We start from the raw sequence: 20,117 nt of genomic DNA, 5'->3' as shown, positions 1-20,117 counted from the left end.
GCAGCAAGGTGTTAATTCTGAGGCTGAGGTGGTGTCACTGCATTAGACTTTGTTATATTACGAGTACAGGTGAGTGTTCCTATATAAGATCCTTGTGGTTCCTCCTTGCTTGCTCACATTTCCCTGTATGAGAAAAACGATTTGTCTCATTTACAGTATTGAAACACCGTAAACAACAGCTGCTGTTCCTCGTTAACCTTATCAGTCAGTGCAAGCTGGTGACAAGTATACCAAAACATAAATATACGGTTAGTTAGTTTGGTGTTGTTCCTTGTTCTGCCGTGAACAACCTACTTTTTAAGGAAACAGTTTGGAGAAAAACTGGGGGGATAATCCTCCCATATCTCTCTGGACCAGCCTCCTTGTTATGAATTATTCTTCACATTGAATTTTCTGTGGGGGGTTTTTTCTATGGTAATTTGGCCATATTTTGGTTCCTGCTATCCCAGCCCATATTTTTATTTATGCAATCATAATTAGGAGTGTTGCTGTCAAATAAGGTTTTGTTATTCTGGAAATTAGAATTCTCCAGTCTGAGCTGCCTTGGAGCCGTCTGTAAAATGTGATTTGGCACAGCTCTGACTGAGAACCCCCCCCACCACCACCACCACCACCACCACCACCACTTCGAAGGCTTTCACGTCTCACTCTCACATCCTGCTGGTCAAATAGACGCTTTGTTTGGCTGACTCCCTCAATTGATTCATTCTTTTCTTCCAGATTCCTTTGTATAAGCACCAGGTATACTGGAGGAAAAATGGTGATTATGTAGCTCCTGGGGAAAGTGACCTTTTCAGATGCAACAAACGTTTGGCTGAGGCTCAGACTGGCAACAAGGCAGTGTTTGGTAGCATTTCATGTTGAATGGCTTCTGCTGGAACAACACTATAACTGGGGTTGTAACGTGTTGAGTCTATTAGTGGTGGGTACTTTGTTGGAGATGGAAAACTTGTCTTTTATTTAAGAGGAGAGACACTGGTTGAGAATATTCTTTGGTTAGAGCTTCAGATCCAATCTTAACAATTGATTCTCATGAATTTTGTTCAGCAGTTGTCTGGCTAACCTGGTGTACAAAACTTGACCTTTGGATGGCTGGCAAACTTTAAGATTTTGTACAGCACTTTCTCTAAAATCTGCAGATTATTGATGTCGGTTTTAACACCTTCAACTATGCTTTTTGTTTAATCAGAATCAATTTTATTGTCATTGGAAACGTATAAGTTGTGCAACATTTAGCTAAGTCACGCAGCTCCCATCACTGTCATTGTCAGCTGCCTCATGCTCTGGTAAGCTGTACTCTACCTGCCCAGCATCATAAGGGGAGATTAAAGCTGTCAAAGAACCAGAAACAGTATTTCCCTCAGCTGCACATTGGAATTACAAGTGGCCAGAAATTCCAAATGAAAGCTAATGTTGCTCCACATCTTAACAACTTTGCCATCTGCTAATCTGCCAACCATCAACGACATTAAAACCACTGAGAAGTGAAGTAAATATCTCAGTGCAGTCTTCAGTTTTCACAGAGAACCAATGGAGAGAAGCCAGTTTTGAATGATGTAATATTGTCTGTTCAATCCAGTAAGAAGCTGAACTGCTGCATCCTCAACTAGCTGGAGGCAAGAGAGTGAATTTAGTTATACCAGATCAGATTGCAGTTGTCAAGCCAACAGAAGAAATATGCACATGAGAGATATTTTCGAAGTTTTAAGTGTAAGAACTTTGCTTCAGTTCTGGAGATTTGAATAACATCCATGTTTACAGCTTGATGAACTTTCACCAAGTGGCCACAAAAAATCTGATAATACAAGTTTAACTCACAATCGTGAAATCAGAAGAAAACCTTTTGCAAAGGATATTGAATAAAGCAAGTATATGTTTGCTTCATATTCCTTTGTTCATCCTGTGACCCCTCAGATATCTCTTACGAACTTTCCTGTCTTTATCTGTGAACATTATTTATCCAGCTCCTAAAGTGGCTAAAAGTTTTCTGAGGGAGTTTCTGCATTTTAGTTCATAGCACAAAAGGACTGAAGCCAGAATTGTCCCTAATATCACAACTTTAGCAGATCATTTCATATCAATGTGATATGACATTTTCAGCCCTGACAGCCAGCATGCAGAGACTGGAGTCTTTGTGCTGCCACCTTGCTTTCTATCAATACCCCCTCCTGCTGCTGTTCCTCCTCCACCTCCATCCCTCCATCATTCACTCGCTCTGATTCCGGCTCTGCAGTGACAGCCCCAAGCCCATCTCATGCATCAACTGTCAGGCCCGGATTCGTCACTGGCGGGGGGAAGCTGGAAGAGTGAGATATCTCAGCGCCTGAACATCTTGAGTTGGAATTTATGCTGATGACGACTCCTATTGCCCTCCAGCGATCCTTCTGTTGCCTCTTTGCTCGAGCGTATACTCCTCCAACATAGGAGTGATTATGATCTTGCTGTGGTCTACTGTCTCTCTCTGTCTTTTGCTGTCTCACTCGCTCGATGTCCCCGCCTTTGTTCAAAAGATTTCTGGGTCACAATTATCTCAAAAAGACAGTTTGCAAACTTTCCATCTCCCTTTGTTTCTGCTGTTCAGGAAGGTTTACTGTCACAGCAGGGCAAAAGATAAAGGACAGCCGTGGATTAACTACTTTGATCTCAGAAATAGTGATGTTCTGGCCCTGTGTGAAAGGCAAGGAGAGTTTAAGGATCTCTATTGTACAAACTTGCATTGCATTTTCCCTGTTTGTCCTGTGCTGCTTTGAGGTCCAGCCATTTCTCTAAGGAAGCACATGTATGGGCTAAAACCAGAGTTGGACTGTCTGTTAAGTTTGACATTTTAAGAAATATCCTTTTTTGCTTTCTTACTAAGAGTTACATGAGAAAACTGACAAAATCCACCTGCTAACACTTCCAAAGCTCAACTAACATGACATGTCTTGTTTGTGACTCTGTGCCATATCTTAAATGCAAATCCATTTGTACCCCAGAGTTTATGGTGAACAAAACTCATGGGCTGCTAGCTGCAGTTATGGATTCAACCCAGAGTTTGCTATCAATCTTTTCGTCTAACTCTTGACAAACTATGTGCTACCCTGAGTTTGGCTGAGGTCAAAGTGAATCTATATCTTAATCTCTCGCTCTCTTTTTTCTCTCTTCCTCAGCATTTTACAGCCAGATATGGGGAAAAAGTCCAAGTACAAGACTACAGTGAAGAAAAAGACGCTCAATCCAGAATTCAATGAGGTACAACTCTTCTCTTGCTCCTCAAATAACCACCCGGCAACTTCTTTGATTTCTCTTCCGACCTCCAAATGATGTGCAGCATATAACAGCAATTAAGCATACCTTTTCAAGTAACTTTAAGAATCTCCTGCATGCGCTCCCAACATCAGTCTATATGTCTCCACAGAACATGAGCTAAATTAGCAATTCAGTTCCTTTCAATGTCGGATTTATGAATCATTGATATAAATATGCTCTTGTGTGCGCCACCTGCACAGGAGTTTTCATATGAAGTATCCTTGGACCAGCTGGCGAAGAAAACCCTGGAGATCTCTGTGTGGGACTACGACTTGGGGATGAGCAACGACTTCATAGGTAGGCTGAGAAAAACATTTGAAGTGTGGAGAGGAGAGACAGCAACAAAGAAGCAAACTGTTTAAGTGAAAGCAGAGCATTTGCAGAAAACATAAAAACCAGGCCGAGCGTGGGCGGAGAGAGGAGTAAAAAGAAAAGTGTGGAGAGATGAGGGGTAATTATGAGGCTTGAGGAAAATGACTGAGTGAGCAAAGGAGAGCTGGAGTGGTACAGGAAGTGGAGAGGAGAAATCAAAAAGGAAGATGTTTTTTTCTTTGCATCCACATCCTTCACGGACTTGGCACATCAAATGACTGCAGCTTCATCAGGCTGCTAAACAGCTTTGGCATGGCCCGGTGTGTATATCACGGCAACGGGGCACATGGGAGCTTTAGAAGTGATTGAGAACTAGTGGGGAGGCATAGTGAGAATGGATTACCGCCCTGCTAGTCTGAAGGCCCTCAGATCAAAGCGTTTTACTTTGTCTAATGTGTTTCTACGCACATGCATGAGAGACGCTGGGTTGGTAGGTGGGTTGGAAGGAGACACCCGCTGTTTAGATAAACCCAGTGAATTATTAGCCCTGCTGGGCGAAAGGCCATCAGTCTAACATACAGCCCCAGATAAAAGCCGTTCCCTTGACCATTATCATTACAGGTTTAGCTACACCAGCCTGCCGGTTATGCTAATTGGGGCTGAGAGAAAAATGACACCAAGGCAAAGAAGAATGGAGAAACGGAGTTGATAAGGAGGACGAGGGAGCACAATCGTAGTGGTCTGCACTAAGATGGAGGGCAGTAACAAGCAGGCTAATAGGCTTAGCAGAATATAAAGAGGATGTAAGATGGTAGGAGGGAAGGTTTTATAGATGTATGGAAGAGAAAACACTGAGACAGCTAAAGTACACAGTAGTATTCAGACAGTAAATCAAATGCAAGGAAAGAAGGGAAATTTGTTGTTTACCATGAACCAAAACTCAACCTGTGACTCCTTTGTAGTCATCCTGTGTTTTACATTTACAGTGTCACCTTACTGGAAAGCTAGAAGACCTTACAGAAAGCACTACACAACTATTACTAAACCAGAGAGATATAATAGATACTGGATTTTAATTGTTTAAGCCTCAAGTCAGCTGAGACAATTACAAACTAAGCCTATAGAAGTCAGTCCTATTCACCAAATCAATATCAGCTGGCCTGAAGAAACAGATTGGGGATCACACATGGTGCGATTGATCCAGACTCTATGCAGTTTCCTCTATAACACCACAAGCTATGTACATTCATTGAGTCACATTTCAGCATCCATTACCTTTTTAAAAAATACTTCCAATCAGTTCCAATCAATCAATCAATCAAAATTTATTTATAGTCAAATCTATAAACCTTTATGTAGGAAAGTGATATCATAATAGTATTTGGTAGATATCCTGAGTTTAAGTATCAGTTTTGGTATCAGAAAAGACTCAAGTGAAGTCACAGTCAGGTCACCAAGCAAATAATGAAATTCCAAGACAGATTTTGAGGAAAAAGTCTAGTCAAATCAACTGTCAGTTCAAGAAAAACTATGAAGAAATTTGTGTGTCTCTCAGGCCTTTCAATACTGAACGTTCAGTTGATGTTTGAATAGGTTGCGTGCAAAGTTCACTGAGTTTTTAATGTACACAGGTGCAACCAAGTCATTTCATTTCACAGCTAAACATTAAAATTTCAGCGTATTTGGGTAGATGTGCCCGTTCTACTGTTTTATTTATGTTTTACTGTACACAAGCTCAAAACTTGAAGATTATTTCTTTAAATGCTCGAGTTAAAGCTTCTCTTTTAGCAGTTGTCTCAAGTGAAGTGTCACAGGTCAAGTCTGAAGGCTTTTATCTTCTTCAGAAGCATTTATAAACTACATTTCTACCGCAGAAACTTAATGACTGGGAACCTTTGAGGGAACATTTCCATTGCCAAAAAGTCCATGTTTGGAAGGGCAGCACTTCCTTACAGTCCAGGACCTTCGGGGGTGGGTCTTGTAGCAATGAACATTCCTGATTGGTCGAGAACATGATAGATTTCTTTTGCTACAACTGCTCATCTCTTGTCTCATTGACCCCATTTATAAAGCAGAAAAACAACAATCACAGCATGACTTGAATGTCTTTCTTACTTATTGATACTGTGGTGTTGCCTGTCACTTACTTTATATGGCTTAATTTTTGTTAGTCTTCTGCACTACCCCCACCTACTGGACAGGAGGTGAGCAATTTGCTCTATATTGTGGCAAAAGTGGATTTTTCATGTCAGTGGACTAATTTGTCTGAACTTTGTGGGTCTTTAGACCGTAAAGGAGACCAACGTCCTGAAAGAAGCTTATAGTTACTTGAAAACAGTTCCTGCAACTGAAAGCTCTTAGTACTTCGGGTGGAAACGCAGCTAAAGGGTTGCACTCAACTACTAGTACTTACCTGCTTAAAATTTCAGAGAAATTAATAGAAATAAAACAGTAAGTATGAGAGAAAAGTGACACATTTTTTCACCTACACACTTGGACAGTCACTGAGTGAGTCTAGGATGCTCGCAGAATTGTTGGTTCAAAACTGTTGGATACAGTCTCTTAAAAGGAGGGTAAAGTTGTGGGATTCAGATACTGTTTGATGATTCAGTGCATACTGATTACTTAAGCTCTAGGGCTCTACTAGATGCTTGGTTCACCACAAGTTTTATTTATATGTTGGTTTGGTCAAAATGAGACAGACCTGCAGCAGCGGAGGATTTTATGTAAAAATAAGTAGACAGAGAAGAGGATTAAACCTGTATGAATGTCGGTGCAAATGTCCTCTCCAGTTGGTGTGTCAGTCTCACCTCCATCTGTGTCATCTCCTCTGACTCTGGTTTCTCATCCGTCTTCTGTCCCCCAACAAGTGTCACGACGGCTGACCGTTCGTTTCTCACCGGCAGCCCACAGGCTCAGAGAACGCTCCATCGATCTCTGTTCAGGGCTGGTGGGACTATTGAGGGGGCGGGAGGTGGAGGTGACAAAGTGTTGTGCCTGATTATCCGATCGAAACTCTGTCAACAGGTTTAGACCTGCTCCACAAGTTGTGTGTCTGAGAGGAAAGCTAAGGAGGATCCAGTCTGCTCCTCTCCCCCCAGCAGCAGCATATCAGGCGATGTTCAACGCCGAGTTCAGCTAAGTTGCAGATCTACAGTCAAGCCTTGTTTGCTCCCGGCTGTCATTTTCCAAGGCGCTGTTAGAAGTCGGCATTGCCAAAATGCCGTGTTTAAAACTTCATGCTCCATTAACTGTGCAATCACAGCCAAGGGAATGGCTCTGTAATAGCCTCAGTGTGACAACTGCCTGCATCTCTCTGTCTTACAGTCTACCTCTCCACCAATGCCTCCATCACCTCTGTTCACTTTCACCTGACTCATTTCCTGTCTCTCTGTATAGTTATTCCCAGCCCCCAGACAATTTAGTGCCAATGTTCTTCTAATAAATCATTCTTCATCGAAGATTTCTCTTTCTCGTATTTCTCCAACCACTTTTTAGTTTAGTCTCTATCTCTCTCTCTGCCTGGAGGAATTCATCTCATGTGTCTGTTTGTTTTCTTCCTTAATTGCTCCCATGTCTGTCTGCCTGTCAGATAATACTAATCTTGACTGGCATCAAAGTTGATATACAGAACATTATTGCCTTAGTTCAATTACATGTAATGGAATATTACATTTTAACAAGAAAACAAAACTGTTGGTTTTCCACGTTATTGTTACTTTCCAGTGCTGCCAGTATGCAAACTATGATCAGTATCTGTTTTACAGGTTAATATTTACACAAAAATATAATAAACACAGTATAAAATATGATGCACCGCTAAAGAGCAAAATAATCAGACTCAGAATGAGTTCCTTCCCATATATATATATATATATATATATATATATATATATATATATATATATATATATATATATATATATATATATATATATATATATATATATATATGTACAACTATAGATAGGTGTAAAAGAAATGTATGTGTATATATATATATATATATATATATATATATACACATACATTTCTTTTACACCTATCTATAGTTGTACATAGTGTTCAAAAGCAAATTTTTCCAGAGTCAAATTCCTTTTATGTCTACATTCATGGCCATTAAAGCTGATTCTGATTCTCAACATTATTCTGTTTTTTCCCACTCTTTTTTGGCCTGTAACCCTTTACAAAACACTGTTTGTTTGGGTCCCTGGTAGCGTTTCAGATGTCTATAGGTGGTTTACCAAAGACAGATTTCTCTCTTAACATCTGAGAGGCTTGTATTTCAAACAGTTTTCTTGGCCAAAAAAGGTAAAATTATCCAATGATTTTTTTTTCAAAATGACAAGTCATCAAGAAAAAGTGAAAATGTAAATGTGAAAAATACAAATGTGTGTATTTTCATTCCTTTTTTTTCTACTCCAAGAATCATCTCACACCCCCTCATGTTTATCTTGTAAAACTTGTTTTGAAAACTAAGTTTTAGTGTACTTGGTTAAAATATTGAGCTGTATATAAAGTAAGTAAAACTATTGCTATCTTAGGCAGCTACAGCTTTAAAACGCTGTACATGCCTTGATAAGATAAGATAAGATAAGATAAGATAAGATAAGATAAGATAAGATAAGATAAGATAAGATAAGATAAGATAAGATAAGATAAGATAAGATAAGATAAGATAAGATAAGATAAGATAAGATAAGATAAGATAAGATAAGATAAGATAAGATAAGATAAGATAAGATAAGATAAAGTGGAGAAATTTGCAGTTGAGTGTAGATTTTTCTATGTGTAGTTATACAGACATTGTACAGAAAAAAAAATCCTCAATATTGCAACATATCAGTGGTATAGCACAGACAGATTCATCCCAAAGTAGAAATACTGATGTAAGACATACTGATAATGGACAGATTTGATTTATGTTGCACAGTTCTTCCATAAGTAGAAAAACACCAATATTACACAGATTCTTGTATGTGTGGAAAAATGTGATGTTGCACATGAATGCACGAGTAGCAACATTTTACAGAGCAAGAAGGAACCTTTACTTGGAAAAGAGTATTTTTATATTGTGTTGGTTTTAAGTAAGAGATCTGAGTGCCTCCTTCATAGCTGGATGCCTCATTGTTTGCCTCTCTCTTCCATTTACTTCCTCACTTCCTGGCAGTTTGTGCCTCCATTCGACTTCCATCCTTCTCACTGATCAGCCATTTCCTGTGACCTCCTGACTCTTCTCTGTCTCTGCTTCTGTCTCTCTGTTTGCAGGTGGGGTGGAGCTGGGCATCAATGCGAACGGACAGAGACTCAGACACTGGTTCGAGTGTCTCAAAAACAAAGGGAAGAAAGTCGAGTACTGGCATACGCTCACACAGCAAGGAGCCCCAAGCAGTGACAAAGCGGACTAGAACGCAAAAGACACTCATGCACACACACACACACACACACACACACACACACACACACACACACACACACACACACACACACACACACACACACACGCACACACACATACACACACATTTGTCTCACCAAACACAGTCCAAGCAAAGCAGTAATATGAACAAAGGAGAAAACATGCAATAAGGATAATGTTGAAAATGAAATCTGTCATATGATGCCAATAAGCACAGCACAAAGTATTAGTATATGATATTCATACTAATATTAGTGATGGTAATAAGGTGTAATCTGAATACATTTTTTCAAGGTGAACCAAATTGTGATGATGTCCTCATTAAAGTGTCGACGTAAACAGAACAATACTCACAAAATTGTGCTATAGACCTTACTGTATCGTGGAAGTTGCTCATGTTCATTCAAATTAACACAGATTTGAGAGTAATGTACTCAAAATTCATTCAGTGAAAGTGCCCAACAGTATGTACAACCCTTGTGACTCATAATGTGGTACATAGTTACAGGAGTGGAGATGCTCCAAAAGGGTCATTCTGTCCTGAGAAGACTCGACTGTAGTGGCTGTCGATCTGATGCAAAACAACACACCGTATTATAAAGCACAAAATGATCCATTTGTTGGATTCGTACCTTTACCTTTTCAGTGTTCTTGTTCTCGCGTCTTCTCATTGTCTCTCGGTGACAGTGGTATTCTATCCACCTTCATGTCGGACAGTGGTGTGTCAACATATGTGTGTGTGTGTGTGTGTGTGTGTGTGTGTGCATGAGGGCTATGAGCATATATGAGTGCCTACATTTTTTGGTCTGTGCAGTGCGTGTTTGTCTGTATTCACGTCTCGCCCCATTCAAAATGTCTCCATCTGACTTCCGAGGCACAGAGGTTGAAGAATAACAAAGGACAGGAAAGGTGCATACAAGAGAGAAATCCTCTGCTGCTGCCACAGGTCTCAGTGGTGTGAATGTTCCTGGCTGGAGGACGCTGACAAACTGTCAGTCATGTGTGCCGGGCCTTTGCCATCTCTCCCTCTCATTGCCAGACAGTCATAGAGCTACTTTAAGAAAGGAATAGATCTGGATACATACACTCTCGTTGCTCTTTCTGACTTTCCTCATGAAAGGCTGAAGCTGTGTCCGCAGCGCAGCGGTCACTGCATTTGGATGTGCTGCTTGTAACTTCGGTTTGTTGCAGCAGATTTCAACTTGATTCAGGAGAGTTTACCTCAATGACTCCAATTCTGCTCCAACAGAGACACAGATGATGCAACATTTTCTTTCTGCAGGGCAACGTCACGCATCTTTATTTAAAAATACAGGAATTAGATTGGTCTGGCTATCTGATTTATGGGAATGGAGCTGCCCAGGTCTTTAAACTCCCCTAACCTGCCATTACACATCCTAAGACACTCTTGCTTGTGAGCTTCTAAGGGAAAAGTTATAAGAAATATGACTGAAAATTATATTAACCATCAGAGAGAGACATTGTGATCTGTGTTCTATTCATCCTATTAACTCTGGGTTATTAAATGTCAAGTGAGGTGGCATATATTTTCATCCTCTGGACAAGAGACAGACTGCTCATGTCAAACACAGGATTTTGTGCTGATACAAACTGTGCAGTCAGGGTAGACATTGAGAATAAAACCCCTCCTTAAAAGTAAAAAGGGATTATACCCTGCTTTGACACTCCTATGGCAGAAAAGAGCAGTGGATATGCACAGATTAAGATCCAAGATACTAAAAACTACTCTAGATTGCACACTGCATGTATTTAATGTGTCTATATGCACATTTCTGCATGATGATGGTGCATAAAACTTGTCTGAATGCCCGCCAGCATATCAAATGTCGCCCCCTGGTTCATCTGTCACAACAGCTCTGGCCAACACGCTTGTTCACAAAAACACACCCACAGTCGGTCAGTGGCCTCCGGGAGTTTTCTAACTGTTGAATCGATCCGGCTGCTCATATTCTTGGTGTCCTTCAACAACCTTGTGAATGTCTGATTGTTGACTGCAAAAAAAAAAAAAAAAAGTAAGAAAAAAAATGGATCCTTCAGTGGTGGATTAGGCTCAGAATATAAAAGGGCTGAGACATTATGAAAGCTTGGAGCTAAACTATGTGTAAGCTTAAACACATTTTCAGTTAGATTTGAAATGAATTCAACATGAGGGTTGGGAAAGGACGATGTGTTTATTCTGTACTTTCTCTATGCACATTAAAACTCCCAGCACGTCAGCAGAGAGATAATCAAAACCAAAACAGCATTATTATGTTATCCAAGCATTAAGGATACATTTCTGGGAAAACTCAGTGCTCTGTTTGTGGCTCGGTTGGGTGGCAGTGATCAAAAAGAGTTGGTGTTTCTGGCTGAATGGCTCTTTATTCTTGTGTCTGGATCTGTTGGTTTTGTTTACAGTCGCAGAATTTTTTCTGACTCTTGTCTATTGACCCCGCTTTGCTTATGTAATCATTTTATCTGCAATACAGCTGCATGTTTAGCAATTACCATCAGCTTGTATAATGGATTGCAACCTTAGCTGATCATTCTGAATGCTGATGTGTTTACAGTCCAGGCCATCCGTTTCAGTCTCTTACCATCAGTGTGTATTTGTTTGTTTGTTTGTGATTACGATGATTCAGGGTACTTTTCGCTCAGTTGCTCTGCTTTACCAAGCAAGCCGTTGCTTTAAATAAAAAATAAATTTAAAAAAAACACAAAAAAAACCTTTACTGTCACAGACTTTGACACTTGTCTTCCTTAAATTGATCAGTGGTAATGAAGCAGGAGGGCTGAATGGGAACGAGATGGGAATTCACTGTTGCAGTCCCTGTGTATTCACTGTCAATGTCAATCACACAGTATGGCTGCCATCCTGTGGTGGATTTGTGTAACTACTTCGCAAAATAAATCTGAAGCTGTTTCAGTGGTTGTCTGTCCTCCTTCGAAATGTGATCCACTTTATGCTTAATGCTGCTAAAACATACGACAGGCGGCTTATGTGCTGTGTGAACATGTGTTTATTCATCATCACGTTTGAAGATAATCCACATGCAAACCTGATAGCTTGTTTTTGTGAGGGTCACTGCCCGCTTTAGTGACTACTTGAAGCAATATTGGTATTAAACTTGCATCATTTTATACATGTCAGCCTTTTTTCTGCCCATTTGCCCCTGTTACATTTCCACTTCCCCCCTCATGGGTCAGTCACTCTGCCAATAAAGAGCGGCACGTTCGCCTGGTCGCTCCACAGCAACAGGATGAAGGGCCGCATGGCGGAGAAGGTAGGGAAGGAGCGAGAGAACGACATAGCAGTGACGGCACCTGCCTCAACTCCCTGTTCGGTCAGAGCGAGGAAGGCCTTGTGTCTGGCGTCGTCCAGAACCAGCGACTCCTCAGAATAAAGGCCACACAGATTGGGACTCTCAAAAAGCGATGACAGTCCTGTTTGGGCGAAAAAGGGAGAAAAAAAGTCCAGGAAGATGATGTTGGTTACAGAATAGAATAATAAAGCAGTGGGAGGAGGCCAAGTATCAGACAGAGGGAGAGCAGAGAGCAGATGGAGAGACATATTTCACAAATGGGCCTTAATGGTCCTCTGCCAGATAAAATGCTCAGGCTGAAAGCATGGGCGGTGTTTATTTTTAGTATTTAAAAAAAAAAAAAACATGTAATTTGAGTTTGACAGACAGAGAAGAACACTGAAGATGAACAAACCTAATTTCTTAATAAGGAGGTTCATATCTGGCTGGACTTCCAGCTTGATTTGGGGCAGAGTGACCTCCATCTGCTGAGGGGCAGTTGTTTTCATCTGCTCTATCATCTCATGCACCGCTGTGTCCGTCATCTTCTCCTCCACCTGCTGCAGGTCCGTCGCTTTGTTGAGGCGAGGCAGCAGGATGTACAGACTGCTCTCGCCTGTGAGGCCAAACTTTGCCACCTGTTGGCAAAATTTTAAAAATCAAGGCATTGCTTAATAGCATAGTTTTGACACAGTGGGTCTCCCTCACACAAAACTGAGACAACCCTGTTCACATTTTGTTGAACTGGCACCATTAGCAGTACACAATGGGCACGCAGAGCGAGAGTAGCATTACTTTAATACTGCAGAAAACCTATTAAAGGCTCTCAGGCGAGTCCTAGAGTTATAAAGAGCATCTGTTTTGGGGATTTCTGAGCAGATTTGTTAGATATCAAACACAATGACTTCCTCAGTGGAGCTTTGTATTTTAGTACCTTAAAGGACCTTCACTGGCTTTCATCAGTGCATTAGTTTCATGTAGGGCCATTTCAGGACAACTTAGTGCCTAAAGCAAAGCTAGCTGCCCCTGATGGGATTAAAAAGATAAAAGATAAGATAAATTTTGTTGATCCCACAGTGGGGAAAGTTCATTGTTACATCAGGTCAAAAGACCAGAGTATAAAGGCAGTTTAAGATTATCTTATATACACAATACAAAAAGTGCAGAGAAATGTTATATTCAAAAGATGAGATTTAAAGAACATTATATACAAGTTATCTCTATCTTATTGTTTGAATATTTTATACTAACATTAAACTAACATTTTTTTAGCTTCAACGTCTATGGTCACCTAACATCAGACACACACACACACACACACACACACACACACACACACACACACACACACACACACACACACACACACACACACACACACACCAGTCCTTGCTATTGTCCTGGTTTGAATCATGTTCAGAACATAATCTGATTATTCACTGCCTGTCCAAAAGAAAGTCACCTCTTGGATTTAACTAAGCAAATAGGTAAGAGCCTTCCCTTGGATAATTACTGCAGCAATGAATATGTTTCAGCTGCAACAACTTATTTAACTCTAGCTGATGCAGTGAGGAGCTTCTCATTTCTTAAACAACCATGTCAGAAGACATATCCTGTGGTCATGGAAAGGATGTTAATCTGTCTCAGAAGGGTCAAATTATTGGCCTGCATCAAGCAAAGAAAATAACTAAGGAGATTTCTGAAACTACTAAAATCAGGTCAAGAACCGTCCAACACATTATTAAACCTGAAGGATAGTGGTGAACCATCATCTTTGAGGAACAAATGTAGTCGGAACAAACTCTTAGATGATCGTAGGAAATTAACAGTAGAACTCACAGCTATGTTTAATAGTGAAAGTAAGAACATTTCCACATGCACAATGTGAAGGGAACTGAAAGGATTGGGAGTAAACAGCTTTGTAGCTCTAAGAAAACAAACAAAAAAAGGCTTCAATTTGCTAGGTAGCATAAAGATTTGACTCTGGAGCAATGAAAGAAGGTCATGAGGACTGATGAGTACAGATTTACTCTGTTCCAAAGTGATGAGGGCATCAGGGTAAGAAGAGAGGAGGATGAAGTGATGCACTCATCATGTCTAGTGTCTACCATCCTGTGGGGGTTTAGGGTTATGATCTGGGGTTGGTCAGGTTCAGCAATGTTATGTTCCCAAAGAATGATGTCAGCTGACTACCTGAATATACTGAATGACCAGGTCTTTCCATCAGTGGAGTTTTTTGGGATGTGCTGAAGAAGACTTTGTCCGACTCTCCCATCATCAATATAAGATCTCGGTAGAAAATTAATGCAACTCTGGACAGAAATAAATGCTGTGACATTGCAGAAGCTTATCAAAACGATGCTGCCAAAAATGTGTGTCATCCTCAGAGCTAGAGGTGGTCCAATGAAATATTAGAGTGTGCAACTTTTTTTTTGGACGGGCGGTGTATCTCTGAGTGATGCTAACAGCAGTTCAGGTTACTGTTCATATGTGTTTTTACACTCTTTAGGCCAAACTTAGTATGTCCATGTAATTTAGTTCTATAGCTCAATAGCTTGATGTTGGGAAAAGAGAAAATAACACCCTATTTTTTCTAATATCCATGAAGGATTGGAGTCAGTGTGAATCTGCAGTGGCAGAAATGTCAGGACAGCATCTAGACACACACTGAATGTTGTGTAGGAGGTGGTTTAAGGTGCCTGCTTCTTACCTGTGCCTTCAGCTCAACAGCGTACATCATAGTCACCATGTATTTCTGGTGATAGAGAAGAGGCACTTTTACCAGGTCACCATCCAGTTTGGTAAAATATCCTTTCTTCGGTTTTGGATCAAACTTGACCTTCCACTGACCTGATACACACACACACACACACACACACACATATATACACACAGTTTGTTGGTTTCCATTATTATCAAATGCACCTTCAGTAAACACACGTGTCACATGCTCACTTTACTGACCACTGAAGGAGACGGCGTTGAGCAGGATCAGCTGTGCATTGGGCGATATGGAGTCGACCAAATGTGTGATTTTGTTTTTGGTCTTATTTGCCACCCAGCTGTTGATCATCTCTGTGTTTTCCTCGCTGGTTTCCAGCAGCTTGACGGGCTCCGCTTCATAGAACTGAATGGACTGGCTAGTAAACGACTCACTCAGATTCATTTCTGGGGAAGAAAACAGAGAAAATTACATGATGAGCTACAGAAATAGGAATCATTTTCCCTCTGTATGCACTATTATTGTCCGCATTGCTGTCCTTGACTTAATTTTTCTATTTGTGGTCATTTTGTGCACTTCACACTGTAATGGTAATACGTGGGTTGTGGTAGATCTGAGAAGCCATCTGCAAGGAGCTGGACAACTTCTCTCGTAGCTTCTTTATTTGGAGGTGAACACAGTGGTAGTCATACGGCACACAGAGAGCCGACTCAATGGCTCTGCGGGTGTCGGCCCTCGCACCTGAAGAGACAACACAACAAAGAAGACATGAGGAGTGATACGGAGAGTTTTCTTGTCTACTAGTAGAGCACATAGTACAGTTTGTTAGAGCAAAGAATTTTAGTGGATAAAGTCAGCATTATTCTATATTTTTTAGTCCATTTCTTGACAACTCCCCGTCCAGGGCCCAGCTAGATTCTTTTTTAAATTTTTCTAAAAACATTCAGAGAAATTTCTACGCAGTTCTAGTAATGTTTTCGACATTTCTGAAAATGCTCCTTCCAAAGTAGGATAAAGTTTTCTAAAATTGTTCTTAAAACATTGTGCGAATGTTGCATTGGATATGTCCTTATTGTGTAATATTGCGCTCTCAACAGCAACATTCCCAAAACATCTTCAGATTATTGCAGGCAAAATAATCAACTTTTGTTGATATATCAAAATGCAGGAATGGTTTATATGAGCACATTTGTTCTTCTGAGGCCTTGATCACATCCTAAAAACATTTTTGAAATGTTTGTTTGAGAACACTTCTTTTGTTGCCATGTCACAAAATCTGACAAAATCCTCTAAATATCCTAAAGCATTTAATTCCATTTTAACCTTCATAGAAATATTACATGAAATAATAAATCTACATAAAATGTTCTTTGAACATCGGACTAAAATATTTTCTTTAAATCCATTAAACCAATGTTGTGGGAATCTTCCCTGCTAGCTGAAGACATACACTACAGTTCAAAAGTGTGGGGTCACTTAGAAATGTCCTTATCTTCAAAAGAAAAGCAGATTTTGTCAATGAAGATAACATTAAATGAATCATAAATACAGTCTAGACATTGTTAATGTGGTAAATGACTATTCTAGCTGGAAACAGCTGATTTTTAATGGAATATCTCCATAGAGGTACAGAGGAACATTTCCAGCAACCATCACTCCTGTGTTCTAATGCTACATTGTGTTAGCTTATTGTGTTGAAAGGCTAATTGATGATTAGAAAACCCTTGTGCAGTTATGTTAGCACATGAATAACAGTGTGAATTTTGATGGAAAACATGAAATTGCCTGGGTGACCTCAAACTTTTGAACAAGTAGTGTAAATATTTAAAATTGGTCAGCTATTGCAACAGGGTGGCTTACTAATGTGTTTTCAGTATTTTTTTTGTGTGTGTTTTAGGAACAGTGAAGGTGGAGGTTTTATCAAGCCCTGGATATACAGACAGCTTTAAGAAAACTCAAGAACGAAGCTTGTTTCCCTTCTCCTACCTAACAACAAATGTGAGAGCACGCCGCTGATGCTGACGGGTGAGAAGAGCAAGTTGGTAGAAGGATATAATTGTCGGAGGTAAGAATATAGATTCATAGAAAACTGAGTCATGGATTCCTGCAGCAAGGCTTCCCCTATCCGACTGTTCTCGTCCAGGCAGGGCTCCCAGGCTGAGGTGAAGTTTTTGCATGAGTGAGGTTCAGAGGTGGGAGCACCTGAAAGGAAATTAAACAGATGATTAAAAGCTGGGTACAACTGAGGCACCCCTGCTATGTCAGTACGTCAACATGATTTGGAACTGGAATCTTTATTAGGTTTACAGTTTAATTTACTCCACAGCGATTTCGATCTGAAGTCTTCAGGGATATCAGACTTCAGCACTTGCATGAATATTCATTTAAAAGCATCATTTTAATGACTATCCAGCACCAGAGGAGTTTATCAGAGATGGTTGCCAAACCTACCATCAACAATAATGTATAATGAGCTCAGCTTCTCCCCTTCAGCAGATTCGCAAAGGTAAATTCCAGCATCCTCCATGGCAGTGTTTCTGAGCAGGACGGTCTGGTCACTGGAATCTGGATAAAGCAATTCCAGTTTGCCATTGTCATCTGTAACATTCAGCTCTGTTCTTTTACCAACACCTGACTCTTTGAACCACTGTGCATTGGCTCTGAACTGGCTGGAAGGTGGGAAATGGCACGGGAGGTTAATGTCGGTGCCTTCAGTCACTCTAATGGTGTAGCCAATCGCCGCTGCAGGAGCACACAAGAAGAAAATACTTCAGACTTTTTCAATCAATATTCAAAATGCTACTTTTGTTTGAGAGTAAGATAAACTATGCACGGTATAAAAGAGGAGTGTGTCTCACCATCAACTGTGATGTTGTAAGTTCGTATCATCTCCAGATTGTTGTCCTTCGCCAAACACTCATAGTTGCCCTCATTGGCAGCAGTTACAGGGGATATGGAGAGATACAAGCCATTCTTTTTCACTGTAGCTGAGCCAGATGATTGACGACTGGGAGGTATATCTTTGCCTGTATTTAAAAAAACATATTATATTATATTATATTATATTATATTATATTATATTATATTATATTATATTATATTATATTATATTATTATATTATATTATATTATATTATATTATATTATATTATATTATATTATATTATATTATATTATATTATATTATATTATATTATATTATATTATATTATATTATATTATATTATATTATATTATATTATATTATATTATATTATATTATATTATATTATATTATGTATAAGACCATTGAATTTCCAGGTGATATCTGCTCCAGTGAAGTCACTTTGAAATGAGAGACAGGGCAGCTCCAGAGTAGAACCTGGTATCACCCGCAGATGTGTGCATGAAGAAAGCTGAACAGGAACAAAATGTGAAACATCAGATGAAAAGTGAACATATTTAGGAGTCATCTTAGAGGCCTCCGCCCAAAGGCCTGTCAAACGAACCCTCTCATTAACACCATGTCTCTTATTGAAATGATTTCATTTGAACTCATTTGGGAGCTGTTTCCAACTAGGGGGGAGGATATGAGGTTCCCAGGGGAAACTTCAGCAGCTTTGAAAAATTTGCTCAACAAAAAAAAGTCATTAGAAAAAATAACATTGAAGCAATAAATGAACCTGAATGGCTCTGAGCATAAAAGTTAACAAAAGTAGTGTATAAGATTTAGACAACCAAAGGAAAGCATAAATGATTAAAAGAGATGAGATGGAAATGTGAACAAATGTCAGAGAAGTAAGTACTTTAAGAGATGCTTTAATGCTTTAATTGCTTTAATATAACAGAGGGTATAAACACATTTAATCACAAGCATCTGACAGACCTGTGCGAATGAATTAGATAACAACGATGGGAACCACTGTCCTGGTCAAATGAATAATGTTTATGGAAGATACATGCAAACATTCAGAGATGATTCTACATTTTACCTCAAAACTGAGCTGCAGCAAGAAGCAGAGTATGGCCCGTCGTTTCATCTGCAAAGAAAATGAGAAGAGATTTCACAATGAACATGGCACCAAGCCGGAAGAAAGATCAATGTGTGGCGCAATTAGGAAAGCAGTGAAATTCCCCACCGACTTCAAAAACTGTATTTGCAATAAGAAAACTGTCTGCTAGAGAGCAATCATACAAAAACTTCAGAAGATAAAATACAGAAATGTACAGCAATGATGCATAACATACTGGAAATAAAATTGCCCCTGGTCACAAAAAGTCAGAAAAGCATTACACAACTCACACCTCTTGACTCTCCAGGTATCCAAATTCAGTGTTGTTTCTACCAGTAATGTTTCTCCCACATTCAACCAGTGTTCAGTTCATCCACCACCTCTGACTGTCTGCTGCCCTCCGCTGCAGTCGAAAATGACTAATCTGTGATTGTTGGTTTAGAGATGTTTGTTTGCATAATGCAGGTCTTCTGACTTGCTGGAAATCACATGATTTCACATGCTGGCAACAGATTAGTAAAATATTTATATTGCAGGATTTATCTTGGCCTCATTATCTGCCTTTCAAAGATTCAGTCTAATATGTTATTCCTCCTGGTGTCTGTAATTTAGTCGAGTTTTTGACCAGTTGTAGCTACTGGATGTTGACAAGTGAAACGGAGTTATGATTAGTTAGGGGTAGATAAGGGGTCTCACTTGGAGTCACTTCAGTATGCATATTGAAATGTTTTTGCCTGAAGCGTTTTACATAATTTGATTTTGCCAAAGGTTGTACAGAGATGAGGGCATAGTGGAGGGAAAATACAACCCATCATACATGGAATCACTTTTTTAGTGGAGTATTTTATTGATATACTCTGTGTGCGTGCGTGTATTTATGTAAGATATTGTTCTGTCATGATCACTAGTCAGAGATACTTTATCTGCCTGAGATTAGTTTTTAGAAACCCTTGACTTCACTGCGGTAGGTACATTTGGTAAAAACTTTAAATATCTTAGAATAGATTTGCCATTTCTACAATTGTTCTCACTTCAAAAATTCTTAATATTTTGTTAATGCATTGATAAAAATGTAACACATA

The 20,117-nt window shown here is 39.6% G+C and overlaps 2 protein-coding genes across 4 annotated transcripts in view; one reads left to right on the top strand and one right to left on the bottom strand.

The window, feature by feature from the left end:
* doc2d (double C2-like domains, delta) overlaps positions 1–11,945 on the top strand; it is a 39,964-nt gene extending 28,019 nt beyond the window's left edge. For 2 of the 3 annotated variants that reach the window (XM_035957299.2, XM_023290350.3), the window contains 3 exons: positions 3,150–3,231; positions 3,489–3,585; positions 8,869–11,945. In XM_035957299.2, coding sequence (XP_035813192.2) covers positions 3,150–3,231; positions 3,489–3,585; positions 8,869–9,008 — 319 coding nt within the window. In that variant the 3' untranslated portion in view covers positions 9,009–11,945. Of the gene's footprint in view, positions 1–3,149; positions 3,232–3,488; positions 3,586–6,627; positions 7,464–8,868 lie in introns of those variants that run through there. The other variant, XM_055009622.1, reaches the window with a different exon arrangement.
* Positions 11,946–12,016: 71 nt separating this feature from the next.
* On the bottom strand, positions 12,017–19,439 carry serping1 (serpin peptidase inhibitor, clade G (C1 inhibitor), member 1). Its single transcript, XM_055009620.1, has 11 exons — positions 19,326–19,439; positions 19,015–19,062; positions 18,330–18,438; positions 17,902–18,069; positions 17,495–17,785; positions 17,030–17,245; positions 15,641–15,784; positions 15,286–15,489; positions 15,032–15,171; positions 12,737–12,959; positions 12,017–12,463 (listed from the first exon to the last, which is right to left on the bottom strand). Exons 2-11 carry the CDS (start codon positions 19,060–19,062, stop codon positions 12,216–12,218), a joined length of 1,791 nt encoding a protein of 596 aa, XP_054865595.1. The 5' UTR covers positions 19,326–19,439; the 3' UTR covers positions 12,017–12,215.
* Between the last annotated feature and the right edge of the window lie 678 nt (positions 19,440–20,117).

Source organism: Amphiprion ocellaris, chromosome 4 (genome assembly GCF_022539595.1).
Source record: "Amphiprion ocellaris isolate individual 3 ecotype Okinawa chromosome 4, ASM2253959v1, whole genome shotgun sequence".
Classification (NCBI taxonomy): domain Eukaryota; kingdom Metazoa; phylum Chordata; class Actinopteri; family Pomacentridae; genus Amphiprion; species Amphiprion ocellaris.
This window is presented reverse-complemented; position numbering and strand designations above follow the sequence as displayed.

What these genes read in the sequence shown, in the direction of transcription:
- serping1 (XM_055009620.1), bottom strand. Translation starts at nt 19,062, where the DNA reads ATGAAACGACGGGCCATACTCTGCTTCTTGCTGCAGCTCAGTTTTGAG. An exon ending in TTACAACATCACAGTTGATG is followed by an intron (nt 17,786 to 17,901) that starts GTGAGACACACT and finishes GTGCTCCTGCAG; the next exon opens with CGGCGATTGGCTACACCATT. An exon ending in GCTCTCACATTTGTTGTTAG is followed by an intron (nt 15,785 to 17,029) that starts GTAGGAGAAGGG and finishes TTGTCTCTTCAG; the next exon opens with GTGCGAGGGCCGACACCCGC.